General features: G+C 37.7%; 1 protein-coding gene across 2 annotated transcripts in view; it reads right to left on the reverse strand.

Annotated features, from left to right (window-relative positions):
• The window catches only part of LOC130913559 (arrestin domain-containing protein 3-like), a 19,152-nt gene continuing 972 nt past the window's right edge, over positions 1 to 18,180 (reverse strand). Inside the window, exons 2-7 of one of the 2 annotated variants that reach the window (XM_057832245.1) lie at positions 13,965 to 14,164; positions 13,824 to 13,884; positions 9,786 to 9,933; positions 9,580 to 9,676; positions 3,061 to 3,320; positions 1 to 2,918 (exon numbers count right to left, since the gene is read on the reverse strand). In XM_057832245.1, the coding sequence (XP_057688228.1) occupies positions 2,598 to 2,918; positions 3,061 to 3,320; positions 9,580 to 9,676; positions 9,786 to 9,933; positions 13,824 to 13,884; positions 13,965 to 14,164 (1,087 nt within the window). In that variant the 3' untranslated portion in view covers positions 1 to 2,597. Of the gene's footprint in view, positions 2,919 to 3,060; positions 3,321 to 9,579; positions 9,677 to 9,785; positions 9,934 to 13,823; positions 13,885 to 13,964; positions 17,822 to 18,180 lie in introns of those variants that run through there. The other variant, XM_057832246.1, reaches the window with a different exon arrangement.

Here is an 18,180-nt window from a genome sequence, read left to right on the forward strand (position 1 = left end):
AAATGAACCAACAAGTTGCTACCAAAATCTTCCACCATAATATTGTCTCAGTTAACTCTAAGGCTGCATTGACGGTGCTCGACGCCCAATCCATTTAGACTGGGAACGTTCGTTCATTTGAAACCAGAGCATTCACAGTCATTCTGTCCAATTTCCAGGGCATTTAAAGGTCACTTGCCGTTCATTTTAGGGCATTTACAGGTCATTTTCTGTGGAGTTTGAGTCACTGCCTATTCATTTGGGTGATACCTGGGTCATTTCCTGTTCTGTAACTCGAAAATAAACAGGAAGAGACCCATAAAATGCCCCCAAATCAACAGGAAGTAACTGAAAATGAACAGGTAAATGACCTTAAATGGCCCAAAATGACCTCATTGTCTGGCATTGGCTGACACTACCGGCCATAGACGTTCAATCCATTTGAAGTGGGAGGGATGGCAGCGGATTAACAAACGTTCATTCGCTACCATCCTCCCAGTTCAAATGGATTGGACGTCTACTAATGATAATCTCATTCCAATTCACAGCAGAAGCTTGTTTTTCTGTTTATTAGTTGTTTGTAGAATATCCTAGAATGAATTCTTGACCAATGTATCGATAATCGTTGTATCGTCATCAGTGGCGGACTTGGCAATTTTGGGGCCTAAGGCAAACATATCCAGGGGCCCCCCTTCATGGGTCAGGGGTTAAAAAGGTGAGAAGTGTGTGGAGGAAATATGTTCTGGTACACTAGGGCTGTCCTACATGACAAATTTTCTCCTGACTGGTCAGCCGACTAGTTTTACAATTAATCGACTAATCTAATAATTTTCTTTTTTTTTTTTACTAATTTAGCAATGACATTTTTGTTGACGCTTATTAATTCACAAAACTATTTTGGAACACTTAAATTCTTTATTAAAGTACAAATAATCATGTAAATAACAATAATTAATCACACATAAACAATGAGGTTAAATGCTGATAGCATTTACTAGTACAAAAGAATGGAAAGTAAACAGATTCAGAACACTGACTTTGCTTTTCAACATTATTCAAAACAATTCTTTAAAAAAAATTCTAGCAATATTATTATAGTATACTACTATATATTAGTAGTATAATAATTATAATAATTATTCATTGCCAATCATATTTGTCATGTAGAATCTGTATTATGTAGTATTTACTCAACATATTATAATATTAATTCTGAAGTATGTGGGATTAACTCCAGAAATCAGTATTTATATGACGAACATGACATGCTTTTGCTGTTAACCAGCTGTTGAGTGTTATTGTATGACTGATTGGAACTGTACTACATTGTTTCGCCACACGGTGGGCTGTCGTGTATTTTATGTTCGGTGTGAAGAAGAAGAAGAAGAAAGTTAAAAGAGGCATTCGAGGCCTGTTCTCAACTCCTCCCTCACTGAACTTTGGCTCTAATGGAGAGCACGTTCGCTCATGTGTTCGAATTAAGCGACAGCCGACGCGCAAAGTAGCAAGTGAGCTGTAAAGATAGCGAGCTTAGTGGCGTGAAAACAGCGGGAGAGCTAAGTGAAGCTAACAAACAACTAAGCGGAGCTAAGCGATGCTAAACGGCGCCAAATGAAGCTAAGCGACTGATACTCTGTCCGTCGTCGTGGAACAGTCCATTGTAGTGCGTGTGTGTGGGGGGGGAATGTAAATGCAGCATTCAAATGGCTTTCTTTTTGTTTTGTTACTTGTTTGTTTGGTATGCTGACATAATTATCCATGACGAATAGTTGTGGGTGCTGCTGGCTCCGGTGGCCCAAGCCGTTGCTTGTTGGGGCAAGGGCAGCTGGTTGGGGGCCCCCTACTGGTTGGGCGCCTAAGGCGATCGTCTACTTCGCCTGAATAGTCGATCCGCCTATGATCGCCATATCGGCAGATCATCGTTATCGTGGGCTATATATCGCATATCGTATCGTATCGTGAGGTACCAAGAGGTTCCCACTCCTACTGTATGTCAAACTCAGATCTTTTATATCTATTCAATAGTGAGATAATTTGCCAGATGACACAAAATGACATCTGTCATAAGCATTCATGAATGCTCATGGCAGTGTCATGTCATAAATATGATGGTCTTATGTTTTATGGTACCACTGTCAAATAAAGTGTTACCAAATACCAGAGCTAGAAATTAATGAGACAACTGAAAGAGTAACTGAAGAAATAATTAGCACAGAAGATGAATTTTGATTGTTATTTACATCTGTAACGCTGCAACGCATGCTAGGAGACATGTTGGACGACAACAGTGTTGACAGCAGGTGGAAGCAGAGGATGACTGTCTCCCCTAAGGGAGCAGTGATGGCCAAATAAAGCTTCTTGAAGCAATGAAGCTTTGCAGCCAATTGGTTCAAAGGTTCAAGGTGGTTCATTTGGTCTTATGACAGTCTTATGATGCCACTGTCAAATAAAGTGTTCCTGGTTAATATCTTTTGGTGTAAATATCCGATAATACAATGATGAAAGCTGCGGCTTATCTATGAAAAAAATGCTGTTTTTGTGACAAATGTGGTGGGTGACAGCTTATAGTCAGGTGCGCCTTATAGTCCGAAAACTACGGTATGTAATTTTTTTAATTTTCATTTTTCAAATTTGAGGTGTTTTTTTGTTTCACTCCACTCTGGGAAGTTCTGTGTGTGTGCATGTGTGATTTGTGGATAACTTCCATACTTGTCAGAATTACTAAATGTAGGATACCCTAGCTGTTCTTCATATGGTGGAGGGAGACCAAAAGGTTGGGGTGTTTGGCTCCACGTCTGTTGGGATGAATTCCCAAATTCCTGAAATCCATAAGCAGCAGGAGCCAGAGGTTCTTTTCCTCGAGGAATCTCAAAAGCAGGTAGGACAACTATTGGAAGTTTGACAACTGGGTCTATTGCATATTTCACATCCAGAACAACCTGTGAAAAGGGGTACTTTATTGGTTTCCAACGTAAACATTAAGTTTTATTCTCTTTTTGTGGTTTGTGCCACTATCTTTACGTCTACTCCTTTGAAAAATGGAGTAACCTTGTGTAAGGTGCAAAAGAATCATCAGCGTACCTTCAGCCTGTATTCCAGCTTGATGATGGTGGAGTTCAGAATGGAGGGAGGCAGATTCCTGGGGATTGTGATCACCTTCTCCACTGTTATCCCTTTGTCATTGGCATCAACGGATTCAACTTTCTCCTTGAGAATATCATATGTGCTAAGTCTCCTGCGACCTTGAGCAAAAAAACTCTGCTTTTCGTACAATTCAAATTTGGGCTTCACTTCACGGGACGATTGGTTATGAATTTCGACTTTGACATGGACAGCTTCACCTGCAAAGGATTATAAAATCATGTGTGTAGTTAGTTTCACTAATAGGGGAAAAACAGGAATTACAACAATAAAATTGCTAATTGAAAGCAAAAAAACAAACAAACATAACTTGTATTAAATGTAAGTATCAGGCATGAAAATGGGTCAGGGGTTAAAAAGGTGAGAAGGGTGTGGAGGAAATATATTCCAGTACACTGTATTGTACACCCCAACAAAATATTGAGCTCTGTCGACCCACACTGTGTTTCAGCAGGGCCATGCAGAGACCGGTGGAGGGGTGGGTGCTCGTAGATCAAAAGGGGCACATGAACAAGTATTTAATACACCTTAAAACAACATAACTTCAATTTTAACCAGCTTTAGATAATAATTGGCTGCGACTGTGACATACTTTAATTGGGAGGGGGCAACAGTGAATAGAAATCAAAACTGTCATCAACACTTTCTGGCTGTGACTCAGTCAGTCTGCCTCTTTTCTTCCTTCAACCTCTGCATCAAAACTTCCTTCCTCAACTTGTTCATCTGAGAACAAACCACATCAGATGGTCACTGAGCCACCAACAGCACACTTTTCTTAAAACTATTATTTCATTATTATCCATACTTAACAACTCTAGCACCTAATGATTAATAAAGCAATGACATAAAAATCTTATAGAAAAATAACATTGTAATTGTGTTTATAATTTGATTTAATACCCGACTATCCTTGCAAACTTGTTCTTACCAGGTCTGCTATTCACCCAGCTGATGAGGTATCCACTGCCTTTAGCAGCCTCATCTAACTCCTTTTTTTAAATCCCTCAATCTCCCTTCCCTACGACGCATGTCTATGTAATGAAATATAAATATTTAAAAAAACAAACAGACTCCCCGGTGGCTTTTAGTTTTAAAGCTTTCTTAATTTCTTTCTCACTCAATAACGATGGAGTTAGATTTGTGTTTTTATTATTCAATCAAAAAACAAAGTTACTTCTATCAAAAACTAAGTTGCTTCAGTCAAAATACAGTATATACTTTTAATCCCAAAAAGTAGCTTCAATAAAAAAAAATGTTTTTGATTGCAATAATAAATTTGAGACAAAAAAAGCATTTGAAAACTATTTTTCTTGATTGAAACAAATTTTTCCATTTAAGTAATGTTTTGCGTTTGGGCCACATTTTGGCTAGGACATTTGTGTCTTTATTATTCAATCAAATAAGTTGCTTCAAACAAAAAATATATATAAAAAGAAAAAGTTTGCACATGTGCCAATCACCGTTTACCAAAGCCTGAGAGGGTTTGAGTAGACTCACTATGAAGCTTTTAATAAAGCCAAGCATTTTCTAACTACTTTATTCTTGTTTAAAAATAATTCGGTGGGGCAGTAACATGTTTAAAACTTATCATAATTCTTACATTTTGAAGTGCTCGAAAACCATTTATAAATGATACTTTGGTGAAAAAAGTGAAAAAACATGTCTTATATATATGAATCTTTTTTCCAATGTAAAATCTGAATAAATGCATTGAACACGCACAAAAAAATGGGGGGGGGGTTGGGGCGCTACTTCGCGGTTTTCACTTATTGCGGCGGGTTCTGGTCCCCATTAACCGCGAAAAACGAGGGATCCCTGTATTTCTGAAAAGCTTTAAGAAGCAGGACTCATTCCCACCACTCGTCGGGCCGCTGTTGTGCCGACACCGGCCGTCAGCTCAAATCCAAGCCGAAAATAACGCGTCTCCGGCGGACGACGGGAGCGATGTGAGGCGCCCCCTCCATCCGAGAGAATGCCGCTTAATTTGACTCAACAGTGTGTTTCTTCGTTTATATTACCGCTAAATACACAAGCTTGACGCCAATTTAACGGGAGCTATTTTTTTTCATGGGAGATTTGGCTAGCTCTGGCAGTGTTCAACGCAAGCTGCAACGAATGGCAGTAACTTTTTTATATCGCAAAACGTGAAAACGCTTGAAACCATTACTCACCAAATTCAATCTGCTGGCAAATACAGGCAAGTGTGTATGCTGCGCTCTGGTCTGCCCCGATGTGGATAAGGCCTGCTTTTTGTTTTCGCAGCTTTGCAATGCAACCGAAGGCTCTCCGAGCACTCCATGTACATGCGTAAGGAGTGCGCGCGTTTGGAATAATGGAACGCAGCTTGGGCCGATCATTGGTTCTCGTCAGCGAGGCATCTAGAAGGATTTGCTGACTGTGTTCTTAAGTGCTCAGTTTACATACTAAGTTAATCACATGATGATAATAATAATAATTAAATAAAACCTCCCGACCCCCCCCCCCTTCCTCCCAAAAAGAATTTCTCCTCGGATCTACGCAATTCACGTAGGTCGCCCTTTTTGACTTCAAAACGGCGAATTTCGCCGAAAGGTGAGAGATTTTCATGCCTGAAGTATTGCAACTTCCAATCCCATGTGAATGTATGTCATGTTTGCATGTCAAGGAGAAATGCTGCTTGTAGCCAGACAGTTTATTTATTATTTATTTATTTAATAATAATAATAATAATAATAATTCATTTAATTTCAGGCGCCTTTCAAAGCAGTCAAGGACACTGTACAAGAGATACAGTGGTATGAAAAAGTATCTGAACCTTTTGGAATTTCTCACGTTTCCGCATAAAATCACAGTCAAATAAGATCTGATCTTTGTTAAAACCACACAGATGTAAAACAGTGTCTGCTATAACTAAAACCACCCAAATATTTATTGGTTTTCATATTTTAATGATGATAGCATGCAAACAATGACAGAAGGGGGAAAATAAGTAAGTGAACCATCTGCCTAATGTCACGCCTGGGTGTCGGTTGTCATGTCTTGGTATATTGTCTCTTCCTGCTTTATTTTGAAGGCTCAACCTCCTGTTTCCACCACTCACCCTTCCTGCTGTCTCACCTGTCTCTGATTATGATTAGCTATTGTTCCCACCTGTGCCCCATTCCTCATGTGCTTAAATTGTTTGTCACTCCCTAGTCTTGTGCCAAAGTGTCTTCGCCGTTCGTTGCCACCAAGGCCAGTCCATAGCCAAAGATATTCTAAGTTGTAAGTTGTTCATAGTATTCTGCCATAGCTCTTTGTTATTTTGTGCCTCATGCATAGCCCTTTGTTGTAATTGTATACTCCAGTGCATTTTGCCTGGCTCTCTTGTTTCTCGTTTTTATTATTTTTGTTTCATAGCCCGTTATTTCCTCCTACTGGAGCGCCCTCAGTTTGTACTTGCCTCTGACCATTTTAAGTTATTAAAAGACTGAATTCTGCATCTGAGTCCGCTCATCTTGTCTAAGTGTGACACCTAAGGACACTTAAAGAGCATACGACAGGAGAAAAAAAGTCTTAAATAGCATTATTATGTGAATTAGAATCGTATTTTGAGACGATTCGACTATATACAACAATTTAGCAAAGCGCCGATGATGGGAAATTAGTAAATTTATCTGCCGGTTAGCCACGCCTACCGTCATAGGGCTCGAGCATCCCCAACAGGTGGATGACGTCAGCGGGAGACTGGGCTCATCGTTTTACTATTCAGCCCATTGAGGGGGAATTATTCAGAACGAGGAAAGCGCGACGAAGAGAGCCGCAAAATTTCATTGTTTCAGTCTCTCTACTCCAATATTTTTACAGGATATTCTTTTTATCCAAGTATTTTTCCGCAATCGCTAAATAAATGGCTTGAGAAGGACCAGTCAGCCCATCGAGGGGGAAGTATTCACAATGAGGAAAACGCGACGAAGAGAGCTGCAAAATGTCAATAGCCACGTTTACATGCTGACTTTTATTCATACGGATTCAAATCATTCCGAACGGAAATTTCAGATCAGCTGTTTACATGTCACTTCATCTATTCCGATCCAGCGTTTACATGTGACTGCCTTTATTCCGAAAGGACGTTTGACAACTGCCGTCTGACATGCGCAGATTAATCAAAACAAAGCGTCACGTTGCAAAACATGGAGATCGATCGTCGGAGTGCTGCTGTTTTAACTTTAACCCACTTGTTGTGTTTGTGGGGTTGTATCCGCTTCTGCTGTTTTGCTCTTTTGCCTTGTAGTAGCTGGTTTTCCACCGGTTTCTAATCTGGTCAATCTGGTCTATTCCGGCTTCGTGTAACCTCTCGTGAACTTTTTTAAATAGTTCACTGTTCCTCGTTTTACGCCCGTCTAAGCGAGCAATTATATTCAATTCTTTTAAAGTTTGAATTAAATACAATCTTTCCGCCGGACTCCAATTAGGTGCGCTGTGCTTGGAAGCCATGTTGCAAGTGACGTTACTTACGTCACAAAGTGACGTCACCACGTCAGTACGGAGCATGTGCAGAAAGAACGCAACCAGACACCATTCCGCTTCCCTGTTTACATGATATAATTTTACTTCTAATCGGTTTGGGAAAAGGAATATTCCACCCCTGTGAATCGGAATGAAATTCCATTCGGTTTGGGCCTGTTCATTCCGAATGAGGTGTTTATATGGAACACATTTATCCGGTTTGAACAAATATTCCGATTGTAATTGGAATATTTGGCTCCATGTAAACGTGGCAATTGTTTCTGTCTCTTCAATATTTCCCCAATTGCTAAATAAATGGCATGGTCATGACAAATAACAGTCTTGTGCTAAATGGAATATGAAATCATAAAAATGCACTTATTCAGGACGACATGGCAAAATGACTCCATAATTGTCAAAACTGTCGACTTCACCTTTACTGTCGCACCTCCCGAACGATATTTTATGACACCTAAATCGGACATATGTCATTTAATAATACTAAACAGATTGGGTGAACGGCAGTCAGGGCTACATTTTTCACCAATAAAAACTTAATTACCGTTTTGGCCCGAATATAAGACGGCCCTGATTATAAGACGACCCCCTTTTTTTCAAGACTCAAGTTTGAAAAAAGACATATTGAACACCAAATTAATTATTATACAGAAAATAATTATAGCACATCTGAAACATGATCACAACAATATATTGGAGAGAAAAAAACATGTTATTTTGCCTCATTCAAATCTTAATATCTGAACATTTAAATATGTAAACTAAAGTGCAATCACATTTGTAAATGAATGGCTTCTGGTTTTTGAAATGTAAATAAAACTATCTATTGTGATAAAACAATAAAATTGAAATAACTGCATTAACCATCAAAGTGAAGTCTAACTGTAACTGTAGTCTTGAAACAAATCTGAATAAGGAAAAAAAACTGCAATGAAATAATGCAAACTGGTTAAACTTGAGAGTAGCTTAGATCTGTCATGACAGAACATCGCTTCAACGATATCTGGTGCCATCTAGCGTCGTGAATGGGTATAATGTCTAGACCGCGAATATAAGCCGACCCCCACTTTTTCAGTCTTATTTCAATGCAAAAAAGACCATCTTACATTCGGGCCAACACGGTAATAAATAAGCTAAATGATTAATACAAAATAAATCTGTATTGATTTATACAAGGTAACTTTCACACTGCAAAATGACAGTATAACGTCATAATCTGATCATTTTTCTTTAACTTTACTCGAATAATTTTCTTCATCTCGTTTTGAGTTTTAAAGGCTAGTTAACAGATTAATGCATCAGATTCTTCCACTTCCACTAGTAAGTTTTACCATTTGTTCTTATTAGGAACTATACATCATATACTATACATACATACTATACATACAGTCGGTCATTTTTCACCTAAATCAAGAAAAAAATGCTCTCAAAAAATGTTTTGAAGAATATCTATTCTAGAATTACGAACATTTTTGACATTTTTTTAAAAAGATTAAATATACAAACTTAAGCTTAACAGACATATTTTAAGCAATATCTTCAGATACCTATTTGTCTTATTTCAAGAAATCTGAGTAAAATTTACTTGAAGCACTGGCAGATGACACTTATTTCTAGTAGATTTACACTAAAAAGAAGGTAATTTAAGTTGTTGTTGTTGTTGTTTTTTTGTTTTTTTTTTCCAGTTTTTGCAGTGCATATGCATTGGTTCACGTGATACACTGTACGATTTAAACCTTTGTTTTCAAAAACTACTACAGAAACATTTTGGAAATTTCACGAATAAATGTCTGGATTTTATGAGCAAATTTAAATTGCATTATTTGAACACAAATTATATTAACATGCAGACGAAATACAAACTTGTTAATCAAGTTATATATTTAAATTTTGCGAAAGACGTCTAGTGCACATGAATTTCACCTGTTGTGTTGTTAAAAATACCTGTAGAATAGTGTCCATAAATACAATTACCTGGTTGATATCCCATTTTATTGGCGTAAACATCCATTGCAATAGTTCCAGACCCAAAAACCTTGAGTGTTTTATCGGTGGAATCATGCTGAGGATCCTGTAAAAACAGTGCCATCACTTGAAATAGTGTGGATTACTGTACAATAAATGTATTTTTCCCCAGCAAAGTTTTAAATAATAATGTATTACTGCCTACAAATTCTTACCATTAGTCCATATATATCCATATCTGCTTTGGAAACAAATGTGAAGTGGGCTTTCGCCGTTTTTGTCAGCTTCATCGACTGTTTGAGCTCCGCTGTAAGCTTATGAACAATCCTACCAATCGATGACTTGAAAGTTGATGGCATTTTACTGCAAAGAACAATCATTGGTAACTTAATGGGCTCGAAATAAAATAAGCTAAAAAATCTTGAAAACCTTTTTGAGTCAGTTGAGTTTAATGTTTGTTGGATGACAAGAAAGACCAAAATGATGATTACGTGTATGTAAATCTAAAATTAGACGTTATGGATTACGTTAATTATTAAATCTGATCTATTCAATTCTATTCAAAAAAAGTTTTGGTAGAAATATTGAAGTTCAATCATGTTGTGAACAGGTTCAAGTAAGAGTAAAAGTAGTCATCTAAAAATGTATTCAAGTACAAGTAAAGAAAGTATCCAGCGAAAAGAATACTAATGTAATGAGTACATTTTTGAGTAACTGCTTATTTTTGTTGCATTTTTTTTTAACAATGGTATTTTTTTCCTCTCAGCACAAACTAATCTCAAAATGAACTGCTGATATAATGATACTGTACAGTATTACATAACTACATTAAGCCAAAGAATTTACAAAAAAAAAAAAAATCATTCCATTCCGGCAAGAGAATTAAAAAAAAAAAAAAACAACAGAAATGAAACACAGTTCATTCAAAGAGCATGAATGCCCTGCCCTCTAATGGAGAAAATAGTTCCTAGTTTCAATAGGACTGTAGTTCCTTCATAGTTACTATTATGAAATTAAATTCCGGTTTTCCGTGGCCAAATAAAGTCTGGGAGAGAGGTTTGAATCCGCGCTTTCGATTCATGTTGAGGGCAGCGCGCAATCTCAAATACTTCATTTTACGGTGCTTTAAAGATGCCACATGATTGAACAGGCTGGCTTGATCATAGAACAGCTAGCTTGCGTTTGATTTGTGTAATGGGACGTGATTATTGTTGCGACGTCTCATCGGTGGAATTAGTAGCGCTGCTTTTGGCAATGACATTGAAGTTTGTCACTTTTTTTCGTTTAAATAAAATTGGTAAAATTTTCAATCAAAAAAACAACAACATATAGCTCACCATTGTAGATGTCGCCGAGCGGTACCTCACATGGGCTCCCTGCCGTTCTTCCAGTGTCTTTAACTACGTAAGGTAGTGATTGAAATACACCACAAGGTGTCAATGGCGAGTTTTAAAATAGAGATCTCTGAGTAAGTCTGAGTAAGTTTTATGTGTATGTTGCATAGCTATTTTGATTGGGAATGACAGTTCTCTTTGCATTGAGGGCTTTTCGATTTGTGAACACTATTTTTTTGAGAGATGGGAATATTATTTTTGTTGTGCTTTCACTAAGTGATACTGTACCGACTTAACTGTTCCGATGGGAAGTTGGGCAACTATGACTGTCAGTGGTGGGTGCAAATGGTATATGTTCTGCGTTATGTTCAATAATGCATGTTAACAAAAAAATCATCTCCTGTCATTCTTCCCCACGTCACTCGCCACAATAGTTATGTTTGTTTTGAAAGTGTTGCCAAAGCTTATGCCAACATACGGTGCGGTCCAATGAACGCCTGTGCCTCTGCCTCTAAACTCTCTCAATGAGCAAAAAACGCCGTCATTGTAACCTGTTTAAGGCAATGCATGAGTGGGTCATTCCGCGCATGCGTTAAATGCGTCAAATATTTTAACGTGATTAATTAAAAAAAAAAATTAACGCCCGTTAACGCGATAAATTTAACAGCAATAATTCATATCTATAAAGAATTCTAGGATTAAAGCATTTATTCACAAGAATTTTCATCAGAAAAGCTCTGTTTACATATACATATGGCGGCCGCCACATTGACGAACAGACTAGCATCGTACTTCTACATATTTACGTAAAATAAATGCTAACTGCACGTTTTTTTTTTTGCTTTTAACTAGGGCTGTCAAATTTAACGCGTTAACGGGCGGTAATTAATTTTTTAAATTAATCACGTTAAGATATTTAACGCATGCGCAGAATGACCCGCTCATGCATTGCCTCAAACAGATTACAGTGACGCGCTTGAGCGCTAAGAGGCAGAAAAAGGTGTCTTGTTTTATGCTTCTTCTTAACAAAGGTATACCAAACGTGACGTGCTGGCACTTTGTTTCTTTATTAGCACATTCAGCTTCAACATTAACACAGCTTACGGCTCTCGGCAGGCCGTAACTCTAACTCACTCTTGCATCATGTGCGTAAACAGCATTAGCGCCTTCAAGGTCCCTCGGATAATTCTATATCAGAACATTACAAAAGGCGAGTGGACACAGGCGTTCAATGAACCGCGCGTTTATTGGCATAAGCTTCGTTAATTCCTTCACAACAAACATAAGTATCATTTAGTGAAAGCACAACAAAAAAATATCTCTCAAAAAAAATTAATGTTCACAAAAAGAAAAGCGCTTCAATCTATATTAATGAGGCCCTATTCTCACACAGTTAAACAACAGTGCAAAGAGAACTGGCATTGCCAATCAAAACAGCTATGCAACATACACATAAAATTTACTCAAGACTTTGGTCAAACACTATTCAACATTTCATTTAGTTCAACAAATACACTGGATAGCAATATTTATTCACAATTAATCATTGTTTGAAATTGAACGATTCCGGCTCCAATTCCGATTCCACGTTTCAATTCCGGTTCCGAACAATTCCCGATTCCGATTCTTTTAAGAAGCAGTCAAAAAAAAAAAAAAAAAAAAAAAGGCAGGGTCCAAAAAATTGCATAGTTTATATTAAAGTCTTAACTTTTGACGTTTTTTAAATTAAATGAACTTCTCACAGGGCTAATTATAACTTGTATAAAAATATCAGTCTCTAAACTCAAGCAATTTTTTTCCGCTCGGTGGTCAGGGCATCGAAACAAGGAATCGAAATTTAAAAATTCGAACGATTCCGGGAGCATCGGAGTGTTATAACCGGTTCCCATCGATGCTCGATTCTCGATGCCCAACCCTATTCACAATATACAAACTATTAGAGGTCAAGAACGTTGTGAAGACAGCATTCAAATTCAACTACGGCATCAGTCGAGGGACAAAACACACTATTTGGCTTGATTTCTAAGTTAATTTAAAACTCTATTAACTCTCTATCTAACACTAACTCTCTATCTCTATTTAGTGTATTTAGCTATTTTTTGATTGAAAATTTTACAAATTTTATGAAAACGAAAACATTGGTTTTAATATAAAATTAGTATAACTTGTACTAACATTTATCTTTTAAGAACTACAAGTCTTTCTTGTGGATCCCTTTAACAGAAAGTATGTTAATAATGTCTATGCCATCTTGTGGATTTATTGTCATAATAAACAAATATAGTACTTATGTACAGTATGTTGAATGTATATATCCGTCTTATGTCTTATCTTTCCATTCCAACAATAATTTACGGAAAAATATTGCATATTTTAGCGATTGTCTGAATTGCGATTATTTGCGATTAATTAATTTTTAAGCTGTGATTAACTCGATTAAAAATTTTAATCGTTTGACAGCCCTACTTTTAACCAACAATCAAAACTGTTTTGCATCCATAAGAATTCAGCGATTTAAGTATTTAGTCAGTAGAATTTTTAACAAAAAATAGCTCTTTGTCTATGATTCCACTCGGTCAGCTTTGACGGCCATTCCAACCATGCAGGTCCCCTATTAATCAGCCCCCGCCCCATGTCCCGTCAATATCATTATGAAGTCTATGACCTGCGGTATGAACCTAGCCTTAGTGTAGCCTTAAAAAGCTACTTGTAAATGCTTTTGATACTATTAGGTCTTAATTTTTTTTTTTAATTGAATATTTTATTTCTTAGCATTTATTCATAATTAAGAGGAGTAACCAAAATAAAAATGTAGGTTATAATTTGAGAAAGTTAATGACAATGTTACACTACTGTTACATTTTGAACAGAGTTAATAATTATAGCACATTTCCAAAGTAATCTTCCTAACATTTATACCTATTGGGAACCTTGAAGGAAAACGGGAACACATGTCTTCCTTTGCTGATACAATCAATACCTGGAAGAGTAAAACATGTCGTATGTAATAGAAAGTCATTTCTAACATTCTCTATATTAAAAGATAAATGAATGCATTACCAGGTTTCAAGGCATTTTGCTTAATCTCATAATATTTCTCATCCGACCAGTAGTAACGAGAACGTTTCCCATGACGTTCATGCCAGCGAACTCTTGCACTGCCTTTTCCAATGAAGATTAGGGACTGGATTTGAGTTTCTTTTGAGACTTCTACGATGATTCTTCCATTGATGATATCTCCATTTGTGAAGATGTTTTGGCTATTGATGGGGTCATATTCAAGTGTGAAAAAATTGATGGTCATTTTCAAGAAAACAAACAAACAAAAATTACGAGAGCCTCTTGTAAATCCAAGCAGAAACAGTCTTGCAGAGTTGATCGAGCGGAAGGTAAGAAAGCCAGTTTTTCTTGTCTGTTTGAAGAGACTGAGATGAAGTAAACTTGTTTCCTGAACTAATTGTCACATGTTTGCTTTGGCAAGTAAGTTTTTCTTCTATGCCAATATATTTGAAGTATGTGGATTACCTTAAGTTTCAGGGAATGGAAGTTGTTTTTATGGGACCGAGAAAGAAAAACGGAGTCGTTTCGACAGAGCTACCTTTATTATTTGTAAAATGCATGTAATTGTTCGTTATGGAGGAAACAATACAAATGACGTAATACTGCAAAATATTGCATAAGAAACATGTTCGCGACAGATCACTGGTGGAAAGTACTTGTAAAAAAAAAAAAAAAAGTCATGGATTACTATTTACTGTATATAATGCAAAAAAAATGCATGCAGAAAGGTAGTAAAATTACAGTTGCGATCTTGATTCATGGAGATCCAGAGGATTTAAAGGTGGATAAAAAGTGAGCAGCAGCGACACGGAGGAATAACAAGGGTTATGATGACACTACAAATAGAGAGAAACAACATACTGTATACTGTACCTCATGTTGATTTTTCCCAATTTTGAAACCTCATTTTATGTATTTGGTGTTTGTTTTGTTTTTAAATACCAGTAACATCACAATATTCCGTCCTGGGTGAGTTATTTTTTTAGCAGCCCCACTGATTACTCATGTGGTCTTTGGAAGTTACCTTGCTGCCTGTTGTCAGCATGATAAGTGCAGACATTGTTTACTGTGAGAAAATTAAAATTTCTATTCAGTAGCAAACCTTTTGAATTTTAATCAAATTTAGAATATTTATTATACCCTTGGGAAAATTCAGTTAACAGGGAGTGAGTCACCGCGTCTTATAAAAACATAGAACAAAAGACCAGAGGTGGGTAGTAACGCGTTATATGTACTCCGTTACTGAAGTTACTGAAGTAGATTTGTGAAGAAAAAAACGTTATTCTTACAGTGCTATTTTAAGCTACACAGGAGTCGTTACATTTTTTCCTCTTAATTCTACATATTAGATTTATTTATTTATTTTTTTTTGCCAGCGATGCTAAGAGTAGAGACGTGCCTGGTGTATTACTGGGGTAGCTCTACCGATTTCACCAATGAGACGTCGCAATAATAATCACATGACTTCATTATACCAATCAGACGCTTGCCGTTCTATCTTCACGCCAGCCGGTTATATCATGTGGTGTCTTTAAAGCACCGTAAAAAATGAAGTACGCCCAATGTATATAATATATTTATAGTTTTTGTCTCCATCCCTGTACACGTTTAAAATGCGCACCATGATTTTACAAGTTGATTTTGGGGGAAAAAAGTGCGCGTTATATTCGGGAAATTACGGTAATAATGTTATCGGATTTATTGGGATGACATCATAATTCCTATTATCGGACCGATAATTATCGTGCACCTCTAATCCGTGGTCAATCGGTGCCAAATAAAAACTGGGAGAGAGGTTAAAATCCACGCTTTTGAGTCATGTTGAGGGCGCACTCTTATTTTCTGTCACAGTCCTGTATAGTTATATACAGTGTATCACAAAAGTGAGTACACCCCTCGCATTTCTGCAGATATTTAAAGGGTATGAAAACGCAAAGGGGGTGTGAGACATCAATAGAACCGTTATATGCCAAGATAACAAATATTGATAAAGTTAACAAAAAAATCAATCACATTAATGAGCAATTATCGAAAATAGATCGAAAATGACGAACATTTCCGAAAGTGTTCCGGAAACAGCCGAATGGGGCGGAGACGTCATTACAAGGAAACAAAAGGCCGAGGCAGGTGCCATCGTTGTTTATCGACGAGAGACTTGCGTTCGTGTTTTATCAAAAAATCGCTAAAATGGTTCAAACCTGTCGTGCTATGTGGTTTACAAGCAGCCATTTGTCACAACGTAGTACCCATGAGTTCCCGAACGCGAGAAAAAGAGCTGGACTACGCAGACAATGAGTAAAGTTCGTCAGTGCTAAGAGGGCTAATTTTGCAATTTTACAGGGAAACGGGAACCTGACGAGCCAGAAGATGTGCCTACAACCTCAAAGAAAACAAAATTTATGCTACTTCCCAATCACTAAAGACCCACGAACTGCGAAGGAGTGAATTCATGACCCGTATGTGAATAAATCGAGTGATTCGAGCATGTCTGTGGAACAGGAATATCAGCTTGTAGAGATCGCAAATCACGGCGACTTAAACGTACATTTGAGACAACAAGTCTACCGAAGTTCTGGATTAAAGTCATTTCGGAATATCCCGACATCGCTTGGAGCGCGCTGAAAACTGTGCTACAATTTCCAACATCGCTAGCTTGATGCTAGCTTCTCTCACTCTCCCATCTCATCTCAACGAAACAAACTGAGCCCTCCCACTGATTCAGCGGGTGAGTTGTATTTTTTCCCCTGCACTTAACACGACGGGGCTAAAAACAAATGCTATTTTATATTTACTGTATTTTTCTGCCGCAGATTGCCGGTGTTCTGACAAAGCTGGCATGCGCGTCACGTTAAAAAGGACCGCCAATGCAGCGATTCCTAAGTACACACTACAAACTTTCTTTAAAGAAAGGAATATTAACTTACGTTTTGCCATGTTTGGCGCACACAACAACTGCACGTAGCCCTCTCACTTAACGCCGTGTCGTTAAGCGTTAATTTACGCCATTTCCGTGTTGCACATGTATGTTTGTGATGTAAATAGTTTTTTAGCACCATTGGATAACATTGAGAGTCCCAACTGAATATAAAAGAGGGACACCGGTCCGTGAAAAAAAGACCCAAATCACACCGGTCCGTGGTGCAAAAAAGGTTGGGGACCCCTGCTCTAATCCCATTCATATTTGTGTCGGTTGGCAGAGCGAAACCGATGATAGCATATTAAATGATAAGTATTCTATACATTACTTTATTTTGCGGTCACGGTGTATCAGCTTCACAAAAAGAAATGCAAAACATACCATTTGGTGTTTCCCACACAAACTGTTGTCGGGGTTTCATCAGTGTGATTGTTCCCCTCAATGATCCTTTCATTAGGCTGCATTGGCTTTCGTTTGGGCTCAAATTGATAACCCAAAACACCGAAGAAAGGTTCATAACTCTCCTATTCACCATTAGAAGAATGTTCGTTACGTCGGATTCGTCGCTGCAACTAGAAACGTAATTGTCCGCCATCATCGCCGCCATTCAGTACTAAAGCACTGAGCCGGTTGTTTCCTTGTTTTGATGTCACGCACACAATCTGCCAGATTTCCGGGATCTCGGGGGCGGGTCTTTTTAGCCTGAAATTGACCCAAATTTCTCTCATTTTCTTGGTGTTGCGATGTGTGTAATTACACGAAGTGACATGATATGAATCCAAAAGGCATTCGTTTATGGATAAATGATGGAATATTAGCATTTCCCCAGGTGTTGACATACACTTTAAGTATATCTTTTCTTGGGACAACACAGACAAAATGACACTTTGACACAACGAAAAGTAGTCTGCGCAGTTTATATAATAGAGTTAATGTATTTTCCCCTCAAAATAACTCGAAATATAGCCAATAATATCTAAACCCCTGGCAACAAAATTAAGTACACCGCATGGAAACTGCGTACATCCCTAAATGTCCAAATTGAGTACTGCTTATTATTTTCCCTCCAAAATGTCATGTGACTCGTTACAGGAGTGCTGTCAGCATTGCTGCAGAGATTAAGGAGGTGTGTGTGTGGGGGGGGGTTATTCCCACCACCATGCTTGACTGTAGACATGACACACTTATCTTTGTACTCCTCACCTAGTCGCCGCCACACATGCTTGAGACCATCGGAACCAAACAAATTAATCTTCATCTCATCAGACCATAGGACATGGTTCCAGTAATCCGTGTGCT

Source organism: Corythoichthys intestinalis, chromosome 3 (assembly GCF_030265065.1).
Source record: "Corythoichthys intestinalis isolate RoL2023-P3 chromosome 3, ASM3026506v1, whole genome shotgun sequence".
Lineage (NCBI taxonomy): Eukaryota > Metazoa > Chordata > Actinopteri > Syngnathiformes > Syngnathidae > Corythoichthys > Corythoichthys intestinalis.